The sequence below is a fragment of the Uloborus diversus genome, chromosome 9, assembly GCF_026930045.1.
Source record: "Uloborus diversus isolate 005 chromosome 9, Udiv.v.3.1, whole genome shotgun sequence".
NCBI lineage: Eukaryota > Metazoa > Arthropoda > Arachnida > Araneae > Uloboridae > Uloborus > Uloborus diversus.
In genome coordinates this window covers 139,722,100-139,748,721 of record NC_072739.1, presented here as the reverse complement: position 1 = coordinate 139,748,721, position 26,622 = coordinate 139,722,100, and the positions used below count along the sequence as shown (strand labels likewise).

The 26,622-nt window shown below is 31.8% G+C and overlaps 1 protein-coding gene across 1 annotated transcript in view; it reads right to left on the bottom strand.

Moving 5' to 3' along the window:
* LOC129229507 (uncharacterized transmembrane protein DDB_G0289901-like) overlaps positions 1-26,622 on the bottom strand; it is a 71,692-nt gene that overhangs the window by 19,650 nt on the left and 25,420 nt on the right. The window contains exons 5-9 of the mRNA XM_054863825.1: positions 22,737-22,849; positions 13,644-13,799; positions 12,714-12,830; positions 6,955-7,077; positions 5,029-5,157 (exon numbers count right to left, since the gene is read on the bottom strand). Of these exons, the coding sequence (XP_054719800.1) occupies positions 5,029-5,157; positions 6,955-7,077; positions 12,714-12,830; positions 13,644-13,799; positions 22,737-22,849 (638 nt within the window). The remainder of the gene's footprint in view (positions 1-5,028; positions 5,158-6,954; positions 7,078-12,713; positions 12,831-13,643; positions 13,800-22,736; positions 22,850-26,622) is intronic.

Genomic DNA, 26,622 nt, shown 5'->3' with positions numbered 1-26,622 from the left:
TATTTGATCGTTAAATATGTGTCTGTAAAACCTTTCTTCCTGAGCAGATCATTCCACATTTTTTTTAGTTGGGCTTGCTAGCTTATAACCTGTTTTTAGTTCTCCAAACTTTGGGTTTTTACTTGAGCTATCCGAATAAGTTCAAAAGATTTAAATAAAAAAGAATGTAAAATTTAAAAAAAAAAAAAGAGGCAATACGGTTGGCTATAGAATAAAACCTCGCGACAACGCTATCCGATACAACGATAATATTTCGTGGTCCCGGTGAAATCGCATAGGAATTAATATTATCCTCCTCTCAATATTGCAATACTCTCTACAGCAATAAACTCCTCTAAAACAATATTTTTCAAAATTTAAAACTCCTTTGTTACAATAATTTGGTTTTCAAATAATGAAAAATATCCTACTTTATCAACTTTTGCCCCTTTTTTCTGACAAGAGAAAACTTACTGCAAATTGTGTACTTATTCCTTTTCACCACTGTAAGAATTATTAAAAATGATTTTGAACTTGAAAGTTTTAGTAATAACAGCAGAAAAATCATATTAACAAAATGGTGATAATAAACAGGGTTGTAGTACAACAAATTAAAATTCCTTTTCTAAATCTATAATAATTGAACTCAATCTTAGCACAGGAAAATGACATGAAACGTGGGGAAAAACTTTAAAATGAAGTACCTTCAATATTTAGATAATTCAGGGTTCATACTCAATTCGGATAAAAAAATTCCATGACTTTTCAAGACTTTTTCAGGACTTCATAAAATTTTTCATGACCTTGTTACACGAAGAGAATAGTACTATTTGATGTAAAACTAGACAATTTCTGGAAATGCGCAATGGAAAAACTTACATAAGTACCACTACCTCATTGAAGCACTTACTAGTGACTGAAAAAATATCAGTGCACACTGCAGAAACTAATAAATTATTCTTATTTGTCTTTATCATATAAATTCAAGCAAAATAAAAATATAGTGAATGCAATACACTGATGTTTAAATGTCTATTAAATATTAAATAAATAGGGCCAAATAGTAATGAATGGGACAAAAATTGAATGAGTCATTACTAAGTTTCCAATAATAAATTTACTTGACAAAAACATTGTCCTTTGGTGTCATAAGCGCTTATAATCACCCATGTAATTTGACAGTATAAGTGTTCATGCAGTAAAGCCACGTTTTTCAGTAAACTCATTTTTCTAAACCAGATTTTTCAGCTGGCCACAAGGATCAGTTTTGCGAGCTGTATATTGGGCACCACTGTCTTAGAGTATTAGAATTCCGCTATTCCTATGTTCTATTGCCTGACTAAAGTCTTCATTTTCTAAAGCCTTCAACTTATTGAGATAAACTCGGGTAAATTTAATAATGAATCTTTTACAAATAGTTGAAATGAACTCTGATGCAATTCAATCACACTTTTTGAGGGGGCGTGACAAAATCAAGAATATGCAAGTCTACTACTACAGAATATAAAATATAAGAAGTGCTGAAAATAACGGTTAATTCAAAATTAGTGACGTCCCAGTAGTAAAATCACGTTACAAAAAAAGGCGAGCGGTTTTTACAGAAGCAGATGAAATTGGATTCCAAAACTCAGATTTGTTTTTGAGATGGTTCAATTTATATGCAATGTTACTAAATCACTCAATATTTATAGAGCTCTTTTAGCTATTGTTACCTTTTTATTACCCAAGACATTTTTCCATGACTTAAAATAAATTTCCATGACTTTTAATGAAAGTATTAGGTCTGAAATTCGTTTATTTTCTTTCCATGACTTTCCAGGATTTCCATGACCCATACGAACCCTGATAATTAAATTTAGTTCTAGGAGTTAAATTTGTAGAATGTTTATATAATTAAAAAATAATTTAAGTATGAGAAACAAGTATAAATAAGGAATATTTTTTTTTTAGTCTAGGCTAAACAATCCTAATGTTAGGCTCCTGGGACATAATATTGTTAGGATTTTGGAGAATCAGCCAAATATATTTACATCTAGGTAGCGCATATATACTATAACATTAAAATTAAAAAAAAAAAAAACCTATTGTATTAATAAAATATGTAGGCCCTAGATATAACAATGTATCCCTCTACAACAATGTATTTTGTTGGTCCAAAAAATATTGTTGTAGCGAGGTTTTACTGTACTTGCTTACAACTTAAGTTGACAATGATGTCATGACACGCAGAAGAAAAAAATGAGTTAACAGATAAAACGTCACATTTACTAGCTACCTATCCTATTGATTCAATGGATAATGGATCAGGGGTGGATTCACAGTCTATTCAAGGAGGAGGCGGTTGAAAACCATAAGTCACCCCCCCCCCCCCACCCATCATGTAGAGGGCAGTTGTCAATCGCTCCCCTCCCTTTATCCCGTCTTTTAAATACTAACTGTCCCTCAAATTTATCACCTCTTGGAAATGAAAAATCATCTCTTCAGGAGCGATGAACCCGAGGGTTGGAATCCACTCAGGTGGCGACAGGAACTGGGAATAAAGTTCCCCGACTTTTCCCTGATTTATGCTACCAATGATAACGGTTTCCTTTCTTTGCCCTACCCGAAAAGCATTGCATATTAAATGAAATGCAGTGTTTAAAATGGTTTAAGCTGTTAAAGAGGAGGGGGGGGGGGGGGCAAACGGCAAAAAAGTACCCATAATTTGGATTTCAATTTTAGGACCCGAAAATAGCATTAAATAGCTCTTCTTTTCTTCTATTATTTAAGCCTAATTGTTGAACATGCATCACTTGACAAAACTTTTATTTTTGAGGTAGATGGGAGTATGTACAAATAATACAAAGATTACAATATATATATATATATATTGTTATATATATATATATATTGTAATCTTTGATACAATATATATATATATATATAACACAAAGATTATACATTTATAATCTTTGTGTTATAATACAAAGATTTATACATTTCAAAATATACATATTTGGAAACATATCATAATATCAGAAGAAATTTCATTAGATATTAGATTGCTGGTTAAAGATGTGTTTGCAGCACCATATAACTGATGCCATGTACTCAGTGTGTGCTTCAACAAACCTTGAGTGGGTGAAAATCTTCAGTCCTGATAATATTTTTAAACTATTTCCCAAGCAGAGGTCGAAATTAGCATCAGCTACTTAGGTGCCATTGGCAACCAATATTTTTTTCTTAGGTGCCGTTATGCTTTACTTGGTTGCAATTTGCAAATGCGTTCAATAACATGCTGAAATTTATACTAAACTATAATATGTATGAAAACAAGCTGATATATATGTACAATGCATTAAAATAATGCATTTTGGAATCACCTGCTAAGTTTATACAAGTACCATAATTACTATTAACTTAATTTAGTGACATAAAACTAAAAAAAAAAACAAATTCTAGATTTTAAAAGTATTAAAAATATTGACAAGATGCAAAAGGATTGCAATCTTGAACACGATACGCAATTTTCCACAAAGTGCAAGTTTAGTGTTGGAATGATTTCGAAAATAAATTTATTCATTAAAAAGAAAAACAAACGCAGAAAATAAGTTAATCTGAGTGTCATGCGACTAATTGTCAAAATATTAATATATTTACTTACAAGATGCAAAAGGATTGAAAGGTCCAAAACGAGAATAAATTTCTCACAAAGCACGTGCTCATTGTCCGCATGTTTTGAAAAAAATAATATATTATAAATTAAAATAAAAAAGAAAATAAGCTAACCTAAAGGTAGCATATGTAAAAATAACTTCTAGATTTTAAAAGTATTAAAACATTGACAAGATGCAAAAGGATTGCAATCTCGAACACGATACGCAATTTTCCACAAAGTGCAAGTTTAGTGTTGGAATGATTTCGAAAATAAATTTATTTATCAAAAAGAAAAACAAATGCAGAAAACAAGTTAATCTGAAGTGGCATGTGTCCAATTGCCAAATAATATTAATATATTTACAAGATTCAAAAGGATTGAAAGGTCAAAAGCGAAAATAAACTTCCGGCAAAGCACGTGTTCATTGTCCGCATGTATTGAAAAAATAATATGTTATAAATTAAAATAAAAAAGAAAAAAAGCTAACCTAATCGTAACATATGTAAAAATAATTTCTATATTTTAAAAGTATTATAATATCGGCAAGATGCAAAAGGATTGCAATATCAAACACCGGAACTATTATTCCGAGAAGAATGTGTTCAGTATTGTAAATTGCATTTATGATGTGTTTTGAAAAACAATTAAGCGCAATTTAATAAATATCTTTAAAAATAATAATAGAAATAAAAAAAACGAATGAACCGCCTGCACTAATCAACAAGAAAACTACTTATTGTTTCGAATCTTGCAGTAGGACAACCATCGATGAATCCAGTATCTTCTTTTTTTCCAAAATCTTTACAGATTTCACATACCATCAGGTCTTCACCCTTTCTTTCCAACCACGGAAACTGCTTTTGCCACTTGATGAAAGTTGCAGCGTTGACACTTTTCCGTGTACATTTAGAAGTCGCATCTACTTCGTCATTATTTTTTTCTATTTCGACTTCATCGGCAATCCTTGGCCGTTTATTTCCGCCAGTATTTAGTGGCGTAAAATATGACTTTAAATTACGTTTACTCATATTTTCAACAAATAAAAAATGATGGTAGCGATGATTTAAAAAAAAAGAAAGGAAAAAAGATGAGCGAAATCCTGTGGGGAAAAAAAGGAATCCTCGTGGGAATTTCCTTCCAGGAAATTTTCCGTAATCGCAACGCATGCAGATGTTTTTGGAGACAAATCTTCCGAAAGTGAAAGCTTAGTAGGGGGGAAAGCTAGGCGTCACAGTGACGACTACGTTTCAAATCGCGGTCGTCAAAATGAAATTTACAGTTGCAAAATACGACTAACGACCGGTAATTTCGAGCACTGTTCCCAAGGTCAATTTTTTCTGACAAATCACAAAATCTTTATGCCCGACTACATTATAAATCAACATTAAATTGAATGTTCAAGAGTTTCTTACTTGATCTAGGATGTAGTTCCGTCTGAGTTTGGATCCAATCTCAAACATCTTATTTAGACACTTGGTGGCCATCTGTATGAGAACATCCCACCTGCCATGGTAGTTTCTTTTACGGGGGAGACCCATCACCTGCAGGAACGGAGAAAATATATTAGAAGAAAAATTATGCATAGTTTGGAAAACTTGAAATATTTTACGGCAGTGCAATTAGTAAGTTTTTAATGGTTCTGATGAATATCAACAGTCTGCAGCAAATGGAGCAGCACTAGTGTCACAAAAAATATTAAGTTCATGTTATCCAAGTAAATAAAATAGATTCAAGAGCAATCTCTTCTTTTTTCCCCACTTTATCTTTAATCAGACATTTGATTTTATTGTAACCATGCATTTTAAATTTTTATTTGTATGTAAAGTACGCAAGGTTATTTATGATACAGCATGTTTTACCCTGATAATCGGTTACTAAATCATCTCTCAGAAAAGAAAATATCTATTTATGCAGAGTTTGACTAAATTTTTGATTTTTAATTCTTATAATCTTTGGTTTTTAATTGGATAAACCAAATTATTATTTTATTTTTACTTTTGGAAGGACTAACTATAAAGTAATAACTGTGTTCATGATGTAATAAAAATAAATTAAGGGGTACAATGTGGTAGTCAGTAAAGGGGGTAACGCAACCTGCCACAATTCATCAATTTTTTCCTGGGTTTGTCTAGAATACTGTGGTCTTGCACAACAATGCCTCATAATTCCTCCTTTTTAAAAGACAATTGCTGGAATATACTCGCCAGACATTGCACTATCTGATTCCTTCTGTTTTGACCACTACAGCATTTTTTAAGTGACAAAACCTTGAAAAATTGGTTAAAATGCAAAGTGCCCTCTGCAGTAATTGTGCTCCAAAAGTAGTTGGTTTTTAACATTCAAAGATTGAAAATTTGTTCACCAGATGGCAAAAGGATGTTGATTACAAAAATAGTTACATCACTGATTGAATTATGACTCTGCAAAAAGTTATTGTTAATCACTCTTCTACAGTAAACGACATAACTAAAAGCCTCATAACTGGAACTTTCTTTCGTCTCAAAGTTTTCATCGGTTCCCATTCGCTTAAGGAAGCTGTAAGAACTTCTCATAACTTGAGCTACTAATATAAATCTGAGGTTTTAGTAGGTCACTTGGAACTTTAAGTTATTGAGAACTGAATGTAAAAAGAAAAATTTCTTTATTTTTTATTATTGAATAGTGTATATAGTATGGGACCTCAAATCTGGAATGTTTAAGATTGCAACTTTTCTCCGTATTTCAGAATTTTTCTGATCGTAGATTCAGACTCAAAAAATTGAAAACTCTCCTATTGTGCCGTATTTGTCATGTTTTTCCTGATTTCGTTAATGTTCTCGCTAAATTTCCTCATCAATCTGGATAAAAGTATACTTCACCATACTAAAACAAAAGTTGGAAATAATTTTCTGCAGCACATGATCGGCGGATGCTGCTTGTTATTATTATGCAATGTGACGATTCATACTATAAATAAATCATATTTTTACTAAAAAGAATGTTGTACTTTAGTTCAACAGTGTTTTTATTGCATACTTATAAGAAAAAAAGAATAATCGTTAACCAAAAGTGATTGTTAAAAGATAGCCGCACAATTATGGCAAAATGCTTATTTACGCATAACACATGGCATTGAAAAAACTTTTAAAAAACTGAAATGAAAGTATTGTGCCTTAAACGAGTGATTGCGGAACAGAAACAATTTCAAACTTTTAAATTTAAAGACAAAAATAATAAAGAAACAAAAGTATTTTTTATTTAAAAAAAGTTTTGGACTAAGGGTCTTTCAGGCTTTGGGATTCCAAAGTTGGGGTCTCATACTGTATTATGCAGTGAACAAATGAAGTCAAGAGTCTTACCTTCATTTTGTCTATAATGTTATTAGTTCCTAGCACATTATACTTCTTTTCAGGATTCTTGGCAGAATAATCAGCAGCCCAGACAGATTTTCCAGCACCAGGAAGACCACACATCATGATCATCTGCAATACAAGATTTTTTTTAAAAAAATCATTCATTATTGAATTCTCATTACGAGGAGATAACCATCATGCAATTAATACTTGGTACTAAAATTAGGTTTTCGTTATCTCAACCATTTGCACATTTCTACATAGCAAAACTTTGCAATCAATGTCTTCTGTTTTTTTTTTTTCCTTTCTCCCAATAATATTAAACTTACTGCTAAAAATCCTTTGACTTTTTGCAATTCTAAAATAATTGATAATCTTACATATTTAGTCAATCTAAGTGTCAATCAGGCTATATGACTGCTATGCACTTTTAGACAAGTAGAAGTGGACTCAATTTGGACACAAATGAGAGAAACTCCCAGTACAAAGTACAAACCTTTCACTCGGTCATAAAAATAATAAAATTTTGGAATTTTCTATCAATATCAGATAGTGCTGCTAAAATTAGCAGTTTTGCAAACATAATTCATTAGCCTAAGTTACAAAAAAATTATTATTATTATTTTTTTTTTGTGCTCTTAGCAATACAGAATATTGCTTGTGTCCATATGTTTAAAAGTTATGATAGAAAAGTAGGGTATTCAAGTTATATAAGAACAGGGATAGAAGTGACATTTGCCAACAAAAATATAGGAAAATATAGGAATTTTCCGAAAAAAATATAGGAATTCGATGGAAAATATAGGAATTTTCAGCAAACAATATAGGAATTTTTCGAAATAATATAGGAATATTTTGAAAAAAAAAGGATATACAGGAATTTCGATAACAAAGCTCGCCAGTATGACATTTTTTTTCAAAATGCAATACTACTATTCGATTAAAAACATGTAATTACACTACCTGACATAAGTGCAATACATACGCATAAATAAGTCTAAAAATACACACAAAATCAATTTTACAAACAGTAAAAGAGCGTAAAACTGTAATTTGTACTAAACATATTAAGGCATACTTCTTTAAAAATAAAAAAAAATAGACAAAACTTTTTGTAGATGAACACAAATCTTTCTTAAAATAGTTGTGTCACTAATCTAATTTTTAATGAAAGATTTTGCATGATCCGATACTGCGATGGGCAAGCTGTGCAGTAGAATGAAATTCGTGAAGTTCTGTTCTAATTTATGTTATCACTTGACAATGCAGTAAAAGCCAAACTTAAAGTTTTATAAGTTGTTGAAACATGTGCTATGCTGAAATCAAAGTCACATGTCACAGTAATATCAGGGGTCAATCAAGGTTTCATTTTTTAATTCCCCGTTATGCGAAAAAGCAAAATATTTTTTGTGAATTTTCTTTATTTTTGTGAAAAAGAAATGATTGTGAATTTCCTTTTCTTTTCTAGAAAAAAGTGTTCAGGTAAAAATTTAAATGTATGCAAATTAAAAATTTAAATGTATACTGTGTTTTTTTCTCAGAAAAATCTCTGATATGATACTTTTTGACCATTTTTTCCCCCTGAAAATCCTGACTTTTCAGTACCAAATTCGATCATAGTTGAAATCCACGATTTCCCATAACTTTGAAGGACACCCAGTAAAATATATATTTGATTTAGAAATATTTGGTCATTAAAGCAAAATAATCCAGACCTAAAAAACTTGGTGGCCACCACTGTCCCAAAGTTTTAAAGTACAAAAAGTGAGGGGGGGGGGGTTAGTTTTTACTACTTTCATAACCTTGCACTTGTTTACAAAAATATGCATTTTGGAAAATTTAAGTTAAAATAGGTTTTTAAATTGCTTCAAAATAAATAAATGAGAAGTCGTTAGGAAACTGCAGTTTAGTAATCAAAACCGTTTCTTTAAGTTCATACCAAAGCCTCCAAATCAATGAGGATCGAATGCAATTGTGCAGATAAAATTTCACTTTTCTAGAAACTAATGCAGGGCTCCCAACACATTTTAGTTTTAGAAAAGGGTAAAAGAGGACCAATTTCAATCAAAAAGAGGACTAAAGAGGACCAGTTAGGATTAAAAAAAAGATCTTGAGAGGACCATTCATTTAAACACAAGGAAGCATCAAAAGGCAAATTAGCTGCCTGCTGCTAAATCCCTGAAAATAATTTGTTAATTAACCATAATACTGATTTTTAATGATACGATTCCTTTATCACCTTCTGCACAACTGATCTTTTTATCCATTGAATAATATTATTTACACAAACATTTGGATGGGAGGGGGGGGGGGATTCACTTAGTGCAGCACTTAAGGCAGCCTCCATAGAACTAAATGGGCGTAATGATACATTTTGAATTGAACCAGGGATGCTGGTAGTCTCACTGAAGGATAGATGAAGCTGTGCTTCATCTTTCTATAGTTTAAAATTATTTTTGTGTTTTCCTGTATTGTAATGCTTCTTTAATAGCATTTATATCCCTTCTCCACCGATATGAATCCATCACACACCAAACAGATCTACTGTATTGAAAGTTTCCCTAAAAATGTCTGAAATTCTCAATCACAAAGAGAAGCAGATCACATGAGGCATAGTTTTGCAATTTTCATATTCAAAGTATATTTTCAAGAATCATAAAGCTTACATTAAAAAAAAAATCCATGATTGCAGGGCCATGAGTGCTTTGAACTTTTATGGGGGGGGGGGGGGGGGAAACAAATTCTCCCCTTTAGCAGGCATCATGCCGCCTGCCTTGTCTAGTGGTCAGAGAAGTCTGACTGCGATAGGAAGGTCCGGGTTCGAATCCCGGCTCGGGCTATGGACGTACTTTCTCTCTCTTGTCCCCTATAAACGGGTCCTTATGGCATGTGTGTACTGTAGAAGTCGGACTTCACACCAAATTACTCTACAGTTGGAAAAGTGAAGCAGTGCACCTCAAATTCCCAGCCTACTTGGCACACGACAACAACAGCAGGCAGGCATCATGACAATGAAATGATGTACAAATTCAACTTCATATAATTACATAATTCAACTTTGTTTCATATACAGACGCTACTTTAAAATGTTATGTGCTCAATTGTTTAAATTTAATACCCCCCCCTCCCACACAAAAAAACAGTAATAACCGAAAATAAGCTAATGATAATCAAAATTATGTTTGGAAAACTAAATAAGCTTGAATTAAACAACACAAAAAATATTAATTTTTTAGTTATTTAAGTAAAAATTTAATCGAGTTAATCTGACGTAGCATGTCAAAATAACTTCTAATTGCCATAAATATAAAAATATTTATAAGATGCAAAACGATTGAAAGCTCAGAGAAGCTAATTTTCACGAACCAAGTTCAATGTTGGCATGCTTCCCATAAAATAAATTTATTTATTTTCTACTAAATTAAACCTAAAACATGCTAATCTAAGTTGGAATATGGGAAAATAACATTCGATTGGGCAAAATATTTTAATATTTTGAAATTTCAAACATTAAAAGCAATTTTCCGCGAAGTCCGAGTAAGTTCAATGTTACCATGGCTTCCAAAAATAATTCCTACGTTAATTATTGAAATTAAATGAAAAATAAGCTAATCTAAAGTAGTATATGTCAAAATAACTTCCAATTGTCAAAAACATCTAAATGTTTACAAGATGCAAAAGGATTGAAATTATTTTCCGCGAAGTCCGAATAAGCTCAATGTTGTTATTGTTTTCAAAATATTTCCTTCGTTAATTATTGAAATTAAACGAAAAATATGCTAAACTAAGGTAGCATATGTCAAAATAACTTCCAATTGTGGAAAACATCAAAATATTTACAAGATGCAAAAGGATTGAAATTTCCAACGCGAGAAGCATTTTTCCGCGAAATCCGATTAAGTTCAATGTTGCCATGGCTTCCAAAGTAATTCCTTCGTTAATTATTGAAATTAAACGAAAAATAAGCTAATCTATAGTAGCATATGTCAAAATAACTTCCAATTGTCAAAAACATCAAAATTTTTACAAGGTGCAAAAGGATTGAAACTATTTTCCGCGAATTCCGAATAAGCTCAATGTTGTTATGGTTTTCAAAATATTTCCTTCGTTAATTATTGAAATTAAACGAAAAATAAGCTAAACTAAGGTAGCATATGTCAAAATAACTTCCAATTGTGGAAAACATCAAAATATTTACAAGATGCAAAAGGATTGAAATTTCCAACGCGAGAAGCATTTTTCCGCGAAGTCCGAATAAGCTCAATGTTATTGTTATGGTTTCCAAAATATTTCCTTCGTTAATTATTGAAATTAAACGAAAAATATGCTAAACTAAGGTAGCATATGTCAAAATAACTTCCAATTGTGGAAAACATCAAAATATTTACAAGATGCAAAAGGATTGAAATTTCCAACGCGAGAAGCATTTTTCCGCGAAATCCGATTAAGTTCAATGTTGCCATGGCTTCCAAAATATTTCCTTCGTTAATTATTAAAATCAAACGAAAAATAAGCTAAACTAAAGTAGCATATACTAAAATAACTTCTAATTGTGGAAAACATCAACATATTTACAAGATGCAAAAGGATTGAAATTTCAAAAGCGAGAAGCATTTTTCCGCGTCCGAGCCGAGTAAGTTCAATGTTGCCATGGTTTCCAAAATAATTCCTTCATTAATTATTGAAATTAAACGAAAAATAAGCTAAGCTAAGGTAAGCACATGTCAAAATCACTTTGGATTGTAAAAAGAATCAAAATATTAACAAGATGCAAAAGGATTGAAACCTCAAACACGAAAGCAATTTTTCGCGATAAATCATATCGAATATATATGTTCAGAAAATTGCACTAATGAAATATTTTTAAAAGAATTACAAGCACAATCCAAACAATAAATAAATTCAAGCAATAAAGAAACTTTTTATACTTTTTCAAGGTTTTCAAACACTAGAAAATGTGTGTGTGTGACCTTTTTTTTCCCCCAAGAACTTTTCAAGGTTTTTCATGGGCGTACGAACTTTGTTTAACACGCGCTGCGGCGGCGTGCTTGGGAGAACAGTAACTTTTAACGAAATGAAAAACTTTTAAAATTTGATATTTAAGTAAAAACAATATAAAAGCGAACTAATCAGACCATAATGTTAAAAGTCTAAAGCGGACTTTACCATAAAACACGGACTTTGGCGGGAAAAGCGAACCATTTGGGAGCCCTGCACAGTAGGAAAGATAAAATGGCGGCTGCACGTGGATCGCGGAAAAGGCGGTAGCCAAAAGTCGAGGGGAAAAGTAAAAAAAAAAAAAAAAAAGGAATCGGAAACTGAAAATATAGGAATATAGGAACGCTGCGATGCCTGTAAGAATGTTTTCTCCTTTTGGAACTTCTTTAGCAATAAAATTAATTTCATACCCCTGATCTTTCATACAAAACAAACATTAAAAATCTGTATGATTTTTTTCTTTACATTGGTGACACTTAATTCTATTTTTCCCCCTCCCATGTTCCTACCTTTCCTCAAAATAAAAAACTTCCTTTAGTTACAATATTTTTAATTAAAGCAAACACTTGATCAGGATATTACATTTGAACTGCCACCGCTGAAAAGAAGAATTCAATTAATCTGAAATTTGAAGAGTTCAAAACTCAACACTAACTGGTGAAAAACTCACATAAACAAAAGAATGTGTCTGAACTAAAGCTGCAAATGCACAAGCTCTCACTCTATTGAGAGTTCAAAAGTATGACTTCTCGTAAAAGTTAACTCACCTCACAATCCTCTCTCCGAGCTGGCGCCCGTGTGCCTCGTTCCCATTGGTCTGGAGGCAGGCAGTTAATGAATACAAAATCTTTCACTAGGTCTGGAAGAGGGAAATATGGTTTTTCCTGCAAATGCACGTTGGAGCATGAGTATTTAAACAGGGAAAATAGATGTAGCATGTTAAAATTCATGAGATTGAGAAAATAAATAAATAGAATTAACTTCATCAATAGCCTAGTCTGAATTTAAACAGCAAAACAATTTTTAACATACGAATATTCAAAACAACTGTCTGTTTTGATCCGATACTTGATATTTTCCCGAGTTAATGATCAAAATTTTATATGCATTTCCTAAAGCTAATATCTACCTTAAAACCAGAGAGACGTAAGTCCAAAAATTGTGATTTTGTGGTTATTAGTGCATTGTATATAGAATCCCATTCTGCATCAAACCATGTGAACGTAATTTAAAAAAGGAATTCTCTGTAATTATTTAGCAGTGTTAAAAGTGTGCGTTGCATCTTTTGCATGCACCAGACAATCCTTTTTTCTCTCTCCTGTAAAGAAGAGATTATGCGACTTTCCTTGTTCTGGCTCTGAGGTACAAATAAATTGCAAAAACTCACATGTTTTTGAACATTTTGCCCTTGCTGAAAAAGATCTGTACTTTTGATGATAGACTATTTTTAAGTAGTTGTGGCGAATATATAATTTTGCAGGTTTGTCTTGCAGACAGGAAATTGAAATTGTCATCTAACACCCACAAAGGGGCTTACACAAACAATGTTAATGTAAGCATTTTCTGTTCAAGCTTTTTAAAGGTGATTTCAAGAAGTTTTTTAATGAACAATCCATTGCGGCAAAATTTTGTGAATTATTTTCATCAAAGCTCTAAGCAAGCATATAGACTTTATTAAAAAGAAAATGTTCACTCACCATTTGTCCAAAGTTGACTTCAAATGAACAATTCTTTGTCAATATGTGAGGGAATAAGCCCTTTCCTTTCAGTTCACTCTTGTTGAAAGTGTAGGCCCAGCCCAGGAACTTCCCATTTTTAGCAAAGCCCATCTGGATGCGATCAGAGTCCATATTCTGAAAGACAAGAGAACACATTAATGTTGGCCTTGGTGAAACAACCATTGCAATGGACACTTCACCAATCTCTTTTGTAGGTGTACTTCATAGGAGAAACTTAACTCTTTAAAAATGGGAAGGGGGGAATTTTTTACTACAGTTAAGTCCCGACTTTTTCAACCAAGCTATTTTGGGAATGGAATCGTCCACTCTGAGACCTCCATTGGCAGCATCTCGTCAGCTCTTGTGTGCACTAATTGCAGGAGGCGTGGTAAGCTGTCAATCGCTGTCGCGCTTCGGGCGTGCAGCCTTTTTCGCTATTTCCCTAGTCTAGTGTTTATCGCGTATCTTTCTAAGTTGGTTCAGCTTGATAACTTACGATGTTGAAACGAAAAGCCCAAAGGCTAAATTCCGTAAGTCAATCAACAATATTACTTGAATACACGGACATGTCCTCTCCTGCAGTAGGTTTTATATTTTAAAAAAGAAAAAAAAAAGGAAAAACAAACAATATGATTCAAACAAAAAATCAAAAATCTTGCAAAAAAATTTTTTTAGTGATATCCTTTTTACCTTGTCTCTGCATTTTGACTCAAAGGCGCCATTTTTGTTTATTCATATGTAAACCAAATGAACAAGATTAATTCTTTTCATTTATTTTGGAAAGGAAATTTTCGTCTTAACTGGTAAAAATGAACTTTGAAACCGCGTAGTTTTAAAATACCGCAAAACGAAGAAATAGCCATTTGTTAAGGAGAAATAAAGTTGAAAAATGAATTTAAGATCAAAAAAGCATAATTTACTAAATTGGTGTATGAAATTTGTCTATTTTTACAATCACCTGTAAAGAAAGCCGAGTTTTTGAAATAGCAAGTTTTGTAACGAATTTGCCATCGTGAATGCGATTTTTGTTTCTATTCAGAACAAGAGCACATAGCACAATGGCATATAAATATACAATAAAATTACTTGCATTTCGTGGTAAAATAATTCATAATGCTGGACGTAGAGACATCAGAAAAAGGAAAATACTCCCCCCCCCCTCATCCCCGGAGATCCGATAGTCGAACTTTTAGTGGACAAAAGAATTTGGGGAAAGGTCATATGTCAAGATTATAGTCAGGGAAGGTTGCATTGGCGAATGGTAGCCACAATGGCGACTGAAGCAAAATAATGGTCGCCAAAATTTGAAAACTGGTCGAATTTGGCGACTGCGAGTTTTGAGCTTTAAATGTAGGCCAAATACAGATTGAGGGTCTTAAGTTGTAGATTCTGGTTTAAATAGTAGTAAACTAAGTGAATTTCTTTTAACATGTGCAGAGCAACCATTTTTTTTCAACTCATATAAATATAGCACTGTACCAGAGAGGGAAGCAAATGTGTCGGGTTACTGGTATGGTCGAGCCATCCAAGTGTCAAGTTATCGAGGTTCAATCTAATTTTTTTGGCACGTAACCCTAAATCGAGGTCTTAGCCTATAATTATTACAGTTAAGAATGCTTAATACGTTTTATGATGCTTTAAAAAAAAAAAAATAATAGTTTACTTATACTGAAGATAATTGCCACTAGACCCCCATTTTCAAATCTGATTTTTGTGTGTTCTCGTGACTCAATTTTGTCCGATTTTGGATATGCTATTCAGTATTGACTAGAAACCCGAAAACAGTTGAAAAGGCTTCTGTTGGAATTGTGCCTATGTTCAACCGTATATTGCTTGAACTATTTATATAGATTAAATTATCATATTTCACAAATGATTGTAAAAATCATTTATATTTAAGTGCTATATTCAAAATATGTAAATTTCACAAAAAATGTGTTCTTCAATTTAAATAATTAATGAAACATTAATTTTAAAGTTTATGCATTATAACTATAATATAAGAAAACAACAAGTGATTTGAAGAAGCAGTTACCATTTAAACACTTACCAAATTATCAGATATTTTCGAACCCTGAGTATCATACAGCATTGAATTATTTTCCCCAAATAATGTTTTTTTTTTTTTTTTCTGAAAAAATAACCCTAAAATAAGTTACATGATTTAAAAAAAAAAAGGAAAAATGCCTGGTTCTTGACTTAAGAGCCATTGTCTGTAAGAATCAGGCAGTTTACAGGCCGAGGACTGCTGATGGCCTTTGAAAAAAGTGAGAAAGGTGACAAATTTGAAAACAAAGGTGACTAAAAGGTGACAAAAAAGTAACTAAAACGTGAACAAAAGCAATTTGTTAAGAACTCAAAAAACAAAAGATTATCTCTTTTTACTGACTTTTACCAAAATAGCCTTATATTTTTTGTAAAGATTTCTTTACAATTTTGGAAATGAATATTATAGGGCTAGAAGTAGCAAAATAAAAATTTTAAGAAATTTTCAAAAAACTTTCAGTGTAAACTCTGTGTAACCTTTCTTTAACTGTAAGTATGCTGTTTAAAAATCTTTCTGTCTTATTTTCACCAAAAAGGTGATTTGAAATGGAAAATCGTCTTTCAATGTCAGCATTACCATGTGATAATGCAAGTGAATCTTTTATCACCTTAGAAACATTAGGAAACTTTAGATCGTTGGAAGTTGAGTCGTTTTTTGAAATGTGCTGCTGCCGGTAGTTATTAGTTATCAATGGTTTTGTTTTCGGATGCTTCATCATCTTTTTCCAGCTGCAAAGGTTTCCATTCATCTTACAACCTATCGAGTGGAACATTAAAGGGCATAATTTTGGCAACCTAACCTTTTTCAAATCCTTACAACTTCTAGATTTACTTCTCTCTTTTGGATTCAAAAATTTAAAACTTTTCAGTAACCTGTATGATATGCGACTTTTTCTATTACATATTTGCATGCAGTCACACAATGCTTTTAAGCAGCTTTTAAAAACGTAACCTTTTTATTTTCTTTCAGTTTTGACAGTTCATCTGTCACCTCCCCACTAACAACGAGATCTTCAAGAGGTACTCTGTTACCAACTGCAAACAGTTCATCCGTGTCTATGTTTGAAAAATCAACTTTTTTTATAACAGAGGCTTTCATAACTCGAGCCATAAAAGTCTGAACAATGGTCTCTATTTCTTGGTACAATTTATGTATCACAGGCACTTGGCATTGAAAGCGTTTCGTGAACTGCATAAACAAATCAGCAGATGAAATGATAAAATGCAGTTCAACTTTTACAGAAGTCTTTTTAAAACATTTGCAACAACTTTATATGATCTGCATTACATAGCTGAATTATTTTTTAAAAGCACATGTTTAAAAAAATAATACTGAAGAGAATCCCACTGTTCTAGTAGTCTGTTTGCGGCAGGTCCAAGGGTAAGCCAACAGGTACTTGTGTGTTTCAGGAACTTGTGATGAGGAGGATTTAGTTGAGCTTGCACTTCTTCGAAGTCCTCCCAACGGGAAGGCCAACCATCAAAATAGCTATAAGTACTAAGAAGTTCAGATGCTTCTTCACCTAAATACTGCAATGCTTTGACATTTGCATTATGCATTGTATGAACACTGCAAGTACCAATATTTATTAGATTTTTTTCTCGCGTCTCAAGGATAATAGTGCCAAACAACCTAAAAACTTTTTTATTAACGAAAATGCACCAAACTGTCTTCGAGACACACCAAAAAAGGAAATGTTAAGAAATTTTTACACAGACCAAGTTCACTACGCATTTGCGCAGCAAAAATAGAACCCGAACCATTTCTGTGCAAACACAAAGTGAAACTATAAACACAAACCAAAACTTTTCTTTATTCCGCGCTCAAAGAAGACATCGAGGCATGCCTCTTAACCCATCACCCCTTTTTCAAATTGAACTGCTCGTGGGTGCTTAGTCGCGGCTTTAGAGGTCAGTAAAAGTAAAACAAGCAAGTAACGCGCTCGGCTCTAGAGATGAGCGTGAGATTTGGAGACTCCAGATGACGTCACTTGATAAACACAGAAGACATCTTGCATTCGATGACCGCTCACTCAACAAAGTGTGCAGAAACAAATTGTGCAGCTGAACTTTAGTCGAACAATGCTCTATGGCCAGAAACACGATAGGAAACAAAATGGCGTTTAGACGAGACTTGCGGAAAACGCGTCTGACGGCCGAAGGGGGGATAGAAAGACTGGTTCTGCTCATAGGGTGCAATTGCAAGCGATAAAAAAATTCCCTGATTTCCCGGTAGCATAGCTATTTTTCTTAAACAACAACAAGGTAGGAGGGGGGCATGTTTAATGCTTACTTTTTTAATTAATTTCACTGTTAAAGCTATCATTCAGATATTTTTCAAGGATTTAATTATTTAAAAAAAAAATCCTAAGACACATTTCAAGAAAGGTGAGAAAGGTGACAAAAGTTGCAAAAGGTGACTAAAAGTAACCAAATTTTTAAAAGGTGACTAAAAGTGAGAAAGGTGACTGACTCCTCGGCCTGCAGTTTAAAGCATTTGTGATTGTTGACATTTTAAATTTTTTTTTATTTTCACATGTTGTTCCTTATCATAAATGTAATGTAAATCCGAAATTTGAGCTTTGTCTGACTCACCATTTTTGAGAAAACAATTTTTTTTGTTTAGGGGGCGTGGCACATTTTTGCTGGTTTTCCAAATTTGCAGATTTTAATGTGCTTGTTGCTTGAAGCGCCCTTATAATGACATGGATTTTTTAATTCCATATTACTATATGGTCTTGTTAGATACTGTTACAGCTGTCAAATCGGTGACACTACGAGAGCGACGCCCACAAACTCCGTTTAAAAATGACCGAAAATGAATTTTTTTCTATATTCAAGACCAATTTTCTCAAAGCACCTTCATGATGACACCAACATTTTTAGATCATTTTCTGGCCACACTTACATCAAAAATATGTATCAAAATTGGTGTCACTATAAGGGCGCCAGCAGATATTGGAACTTTTATTCAATAAATTTCACAAAAACACAAATATTTAGAATCTAACTACAACTGTCGCCCTCATAGCAGATATATGATACTACATTAGGTTGATAACCAACATGTTTGTCTAACATTTGCACACAAAAAATCGGTGTCACTCCTATTATTTTTGGAAATATAATCGTTCCAAGTTAGTATGTTATGGCGTTTTTTTAATATTTATTTATTTAATATTTTATACCCAGATTTTTCTTTGTACATATTTATTTTTTATTTAATACAAAGAAGTGTACCTTATAACATAAACAGCTTTGGGCAGCAAGAGAGTCTTTTTCTTGAATAGAAAATGCCCGTTTTGATATAGGTACCAGGTGGATCTATTGTGCATAACATATCTAGACTATTATACCAATACTCGTCTTGTTTTTTCCGACCAAATAAATTTATTTATTCCAATTGTTCTTGACATGCATTTGACATAAACTTGCAAATCATCAACTTCTACTCTTTTTCTGGGATACCATGTTTCCCCATGCTTTAGTGCTACAAAATTAGCAGTTTTCAATAAGAGATGACCGTCTTTCTGAAATTGGTTTGACTTGATTCTTAATGTTTTCTTCGTTTTGGTCTACGTTATCCTCAAATTCAGTTTCAGATTCTGAATGTTCGCTTTCTTCAATATTCTCATTTGATGTATTGAGAATGCATTCGCTTTTTTGTTTCTTCCATCGAAAAAAAGCATAGGATTTGTTTCATAGTACAATACTCTGAAGCAACGAACAGTTTTTTTCCCATTACGAACTGCATTTCTCATCTAGTGTGCAACTTGACAGGGATGTTGTTTTTTCCCAGTATTTTCACCAATCGTAAATTGTTCTTATAAATACTCCTTCTGCTTTGAAGTGAACTTGAACTGAGCTCGTAAAGATAGGAACCATCCAAATTCATTAAATTGAACTTTTGGCAATGCAGGGGTATTTATTAGTTGAAAATTTGAAGCATTTATATAAGATGTTTGTAAGAGCTTCTCTCTTTACATCTTTCGTATAAAATCCATTTGCAAGTTGAGGTCAAATGATGTCAAGAACAATTGGAATAAATAAATTTGTTTGGTCGGAAAAACAAGACGAGTATTGGTATAATAGTCTAGACATGTTATGCACAATAGATCCACCTGGTACCTATATCAAAACGGGCATTTTCTATTCAAGAAAAAGACTCGCTTGCTGCCCAAAGCTGTTTATGTTATAAGGTACACATTTTTGTATTAAATTAAAAATAAACATGTTCAAAAAAACTATCTGGGAGATGAAAAGATTAAATAAATAAATATAAAAAAACGCCATAACGTACTAACTTCGAACGATTATATTTCCAAAAACAATAGGAGTGACACCGATTTTTTTTGTTCAAATGTTAGACAAACATGTTGGTTATCAACCTAATTTAGTATCAGATCTCTGCTATGAGGGCGACAGTTGTAGTTAGATTTTAAATATTTGTGTTTTTGTGAAATTTATCGAATAAAAGTTCCAATATCTTCTGGCGCCCTTATAGTGACACCGATTTTGATACATATTTTTGATGTATGTAAGTGTGGCTAGAAAATGATCTAAAAATGTTGGCGTCATCATGAAGGCGCTTTGAGAAAATTGGCCTTGAATATAGAAAAAAAATCATTTTCGGTCATTTTTAAACGGAGTTCGTGGCCGTCGCTCTCATAGTGACACTGATTTGACAACTGTAATAGTATCTAAGAAGACCATATAATAGTATAGAATTTAAAAATCCATGTCATTATAGGGGCGCTTAAAGCAACAAGAACTTTAAAATCTGCAAATTTGAAAAACATGCAAAAATGTGCCACGCCCCCTAAATTAAAAAATTTAGTTTCCCAAAAACGGTAAGGCAGACAAAGCTCATATTTTGCACAAACATTACATTCATGATAAGGAACAACATTTGCAAAAATAAAGAAAATTAAAAATGTCAACAATCACAACCTGCCTGATTCTTACAGACAATGGCTCATAAATCTTTAATAAAAACCACCAAAGAATGAAAAGCAGCTTTTTTTTTTTGAATTCTTGCCTCTTTTAGATGCATATTTTGTTTTACTGTTTTGATTCAATTGAAATTGAAAAAGGATTGCATGCTAAGTTCATTTTTAAATGAATAAATAAATAGTTTAACTCTAATAAAAAAAATATCCAATCTATTTTATTATGCTTAATTTCACTGAAAAGAAACATCTTGTTTTATATATCCACTAGCAAAAATACCCGGCGTTGCCTGGGTTAGTAATAACTATGAGAAACAATCTTTACTTGCCCTTGTTTTCTGTTTTAAGCAAAAGAATTTAAAAACCTTTTTGACGTGATTAAAAATCGAGCTTCTTCCTTACTCATTAAACTAAAATAGCAATAAGTATAAAGAACAAAATAGTATTCAATTAGAAACAAAAGCACGACATTTAAGCATATACAAATTTGAAGAATTTCCGAAATATGAAATTAAACTTTACATGTTTAAAAAGATTTATCTGTTAGTACTTTTTTTTTTTTAAATCTAAAACCTTCTCTGTATGGCTATTGATGTACGAACTGTTTTAAAAAATGTAGCCGCCCGTGTTCCCCTTACAATTGCTTTAGTTATTTTGGGAAATTTGAATTTTTGTGGGCACTTGGTGCGGTTTAAAATCTTACCAAACTTGCGAGAATCATTTTGGGACACTTTCCATAATACTCCCCCTCCTTACTAATTTTTACTATGGAAATATTGTTGCCAGATGCTGAGATACTTTTGGTCGAAATAAAATGGCGCTAAACGGATTCATCCGAAATGTTTCCAAAATAAGTAGTAAAATTTGGCGATTGTTTGAAATCGTGCAAAAAGAAAAATTAATGGAAGTTTTTGTGCGGTTTATGGATTTGCCTAATTTAGTTGTTGAAATATTTTTACACAGTATATATATATATATTTTTAAGTATCTTTGATGGCGATATTTTGTTTATATGGTGAAAGCTGAGAAACATTATTACGTAGTCTTTGGGCTCAAAAACAGCGACAGTGGAAAAAACTGCCAAATGCATCAGCTACTGAAATCTTTCTGAAAAAGTTCTGGTGATATTTCTGCTGGTTGGTTGGATATAGTGAGCAAGTGTGCAATCAGCATAAATAATAATAAAAAACCATTAATTACATAAGTTCCGTTTAAAAGTAAAATGATCAGCCAAATTCATTTATTTTTAGCCAATCTTGTGGAAAAAAGTTACTTTAAGATTTGACTTGAGAAAAGTCTCAAAAAGTCAGACGAAAAGCAAAAATATTCAACAATACAACAATTCGTGGGAGTTGAGATGACACACTAAATAATGACTTGGGTTGATGAAAGCCTTCGAACAGGGAACAAAAAAGCTCATAACTCGTTTTTTATACAACTTAGAAACTTCGAACAGATGCTATCTTCAGCAGAAAAAATAGCGCTTTCGATGGACAAATAATGTTAATATGTGCACGTTTTTTTCCACCCCCATATTGGGACTAAAATTGGAATAAAAAGGGAACTATCAATCGGATTTTTTTCGAACTGGTCTATAAACCTTCCCAGTACCAAACTGAACAAACGGTGAAAGTTTCAGCCAAATCTGCCGGGTAGTTTCTGAGATCTTAGGGAACAAATTTACCAAACTCCATTTTTATATATATAGATTTGCAAGTTCTTTTCTCTTTAACTTTATTGCTATTAATAATTGATTTATTTTTTTTTTCAGTTTAATTTACTTCTGAACTTCATGATCATCAAATTCATTCTTTTAAACTTTTAAAATTTTAATCATTAAAAATCATGATTTAAATCGCTCAACCATATAAGTTATTGTACTGAGCTGAAAATTCTCTTGCTTGATGGATAACAAAATGCTATCATCCCTGTACGAAACTAAGGGAAGTAAATGCCATGAGCCAGGTGTTAATTCTTTTTTCAGGTTCCTTTGCCACACATTATTAGTTAAAATATCTGTTGAAGCCCCTTACAGGAAACAAATTATAAAGTAAATAAGACATGAAACAATACTCACAACACAAGCCAAAATGGCATCACCCTCCATGAAAGGTTGTCCATAGTCTAAAAATTTACAGTTTGTCGATATCTTACCCGTTCCACCATAGCCCCAAGACAATGGCTCTTCACCTGCAAATTTAATTGATAATTGAATATTTTTAAAAGAGACAGTGTTGACCTTAAACAAGACTAACATCAAGGATGTAAAAAGAGTGCACAGATGCAGCAAATAGAACAGAAAGATAGAAAAGCACAAAACTCACTCTTTCGTTAAAATACAGTGACCCCTCAGGATAACCAGCATGTCGGGAGACAAACGCGCAATGCATACGAAAGCGCAAGTGCGATATAACCAAGGTCACAAAAAGGATCAATTAAGCCAACTTAAAAATTTAATTTCATGTGCCTGTACAAAAATATTAGTTCATTGTCAAATCAGGATGATTTTCTTAATGAAATCAAGAGAAAATTAGTATACCATTTTTTCTCCAAAAAAAATAAATAAATAAATAAAACAAATAAAATAAAATAAATAAATATTTTTATTGTTTTATGGTGGCACATGAATCGAAAGTTGCAGCTTAAACTGTGACAAACTATGCATATTGAAAAAAGGCCAGTTTTGTCTATTGATTAAACAAATAAAATATTTTTCTTGAGAAATATTCATAAAAAAATTTTGTTATATCAAATGTTAAGAAGCAAATATACATATATATATATATATCAGGGTTCATACCCTTTAGGCAGAAAAAAATTCAAGCACTTTTCAAGTACTTTTCAAGGTAAAAAATTTTGTTTTCAAGGCAATATCATAAATTTGTACTAAAAATATTGTATGCAGATTTCATTTACTACAAACACATAGAAATAAGGCAATAATACAAAAAAGTATAGGAAAGCAAAATTGCTTTTTCTACAACGAGAGACGCTTTGATGAAAGATCTACTGCGTTGAAAGTTTTTCTGAAAATGTTTGAAAAGTTTGGTCATAAAGAGAAGCAGATACCAAGAGGTTTAATTTTGAGTTTTTCAAAGGTTGCAGTAGTCAGAGGTTTGTATATTTTCTAGAATCAGCAAATTAATACTTTTAAAAAAAACCTTTCATAAGTGCTTTTAACTTTTATGGGAAGAAACTAAAATACCCAAGTTCAATGGCATTGCCAGAGAGGAGTTTTTGAAGTCATTGGGTTTCAACATTTATTTCCAATATCTATACAGTGGTTTATTACAATATAAGGGCGGTTAGGACAAAAACACTACCCAGAAAGTTATTTCAGTTTTCACTATTAAGTTCTAAAAATATTAGGTTTGCAAATCATTTATAAGTATGCAAATCAATTATTCGTATGTATTTATTAGCTGTTCAGACAATAAGGCATTTCAACTGTCCTCGAGAGTAAATTTAAAAATTAGGAAGTAAGAAAAGTTTATGAAAGTCCACAGTCCAGTCTCTACACCTCAAAATATACAAAAGCAGCTTAAGCAGTGATAAATACTCTGAATGCAAACTTGAGCCTATTCAGCTTTCATTGATTAACTTGCAATAGACAATAAATGTGCAAGTGCAGATTTATAGAGCCATATTTCGAAATTGAAAAGATTCACAAGAAGTTGACATATATTATGGCAAAAGTAGTTTTATTTTGGGAAAAAATGGGTTATTGTTGAAATTAGAATTTAAATTTAGAAAGGCAATAATATTCAGGTGATTTGTGAGTTCATAAAAAATTACCTGAAAGTTTCAAAGAGCAAAATGGGGCGAGGGGGGGGGGGGGAAATAATTTTTAAAACTAAGACCCCTATTACTTGAATATACATATGTACAACAACAACTTTTGCTATGCATACAATTCATAAAATAGTTTATTAAGTCAAAATATTTTGCATAGAAATACCATGCCCAGTGCCTGTTGATAACCAGCAACAGGCACTGGGCCTAGCTAGGCTTGTACTGGTCAATTTATTAGATCCAAATGAAGATCAATGACCCTACTTAAGCTATCTACCCCTTTGCTGATTAAAGCCTCTTTCGGTTAGCTCCAAGTACCCACAACCTTAATAAAGTAGTAATTTTGAACATTTGAGGAAAAGGGGGAAAATTGGAGATATAGGGAGGTAAAAGCATAAAAACGAACACTACTGGATTTCAAGTGAATAATCATAACACAACCACCCCTGTTATACACCTTATTTATTTTAGCAGACATAAAAAAATGATGTACTTATAAATAAAATTATATAAATCAACTTTATATTTAAAATACAAACTTTAAGTTAATTTGTTAGGTGCTCAACTGCTGAAATTTAAATTTTTTTAAAAAAAATCTGCTATGACCAAAAATTAGGTAAAGATAATCATTCAAAATTGCAAAAATAAATTAGCAAATAATTAAACAAGACCAAGGTAATAAACTCTTTAACTCTTTAGTTATTAAAATAAAAAAATAAAATAAGCTAATCTGATGTAGCAGTGTCAAAATAACTACTAATTGCCAAAAATATAAAAATATTTTTTTAAAATGCAAAAGGATTGAAATCTCAAACAAGGGAAGCAAATTTTCGTGAATTAAGTTTAATGCTGTCATGTTTCCCATAAAATAAACTTATATTTTACTGAAATTAAACATAAAATGTGCTAATCTACGGTAGCAAATATGAAAATAACATCCGATTAGTGAATATATTTAAATATTTGCAAGATGCAAAAAGATTGAAATTTCAAACACGAGAAGCAATTTTTCGCTAAGTCTGAGTTCGTTCGACGTGGCATGTTTCCCATGAAATAAATTTATTTGTTTTTGATTAAAATTAAACAAAAAATATACTAATCTAAGGTAGCACATGCGAAACTAACATTTGATTAGCCAAAATATTTAAATATTTGCAGGATGCAAAAAGATTGAAATTTCTAACACAAGAGCAATTTTCCGCGAAACCCGAGTAATGTCAATGTTGTCATGGTTTCCAAATTAATTTCTTTGTTAATTAATGAAATTAAACAAAAAATAAACTAATCTAAGGTACCATATGTCAAAATATCTTTCGGTTGTAAAAAACATCAAAATATTTACAAGATGCAAAAGGATTGAAATCCCAAACACGGAAGCAATTTTTCGCGATGTTGCATACTGAACACATGTTCAGAAAATTGCATTGGTGAAATACTTTTTTAAAACTTCTAAGCACAATTCGTTGATTTTTGGGAGAATTTAAGCACTAAGAAACTTTTTCAAGGTTTTAAAACTTTTTCAAGGTTTTCAAGCACTTGAAAATGAACTTTTTTTTTTCAAGCACTTTTCAAGGTTTTTCAAGGGCGTACGAACCCTGATATATATATATATATATATATATATATATATATATATATATATATATATATATATTCCCCTGGGAGAGCAATATATCTGAATCTGCGATATAATAAGGGGCAACTGTAGTGAGAAAAGAGATAAAATTAAAAAAAAAAAAGGGAAGCACTAAAAGCAAAAAATTAATTATCTCAACAAATACATTGAAAATTCTCTTTCAACATTTCAGCCCAGCAATGGAAAAGAATTTGAAATTTTACAATGCATATAAGCAGTTCTTCTTAAATGAATAGCATTTTAAACAGTTTTATAAAAGTATGATTAATATAGAATTATATTTTCAAATATAAAGAAATGTGATGATTTTATTCTCATCTATGATCTAAAGTTGCATTAAATCTGTATAGAATGTGTATTAAGAACAAAAATACAGTAGAATAGTATCTCAGAGTGCACAAGAAAACAATTAAAACACTCTTAGTTTGTAACACAATTAAACACAATTCAATGGATTACTTGCTAAATATTGCCAATGGTGGCAAATTGAAACCAGATTTAAAAAAAAAAACCAATCACAACTACAAAATTGATT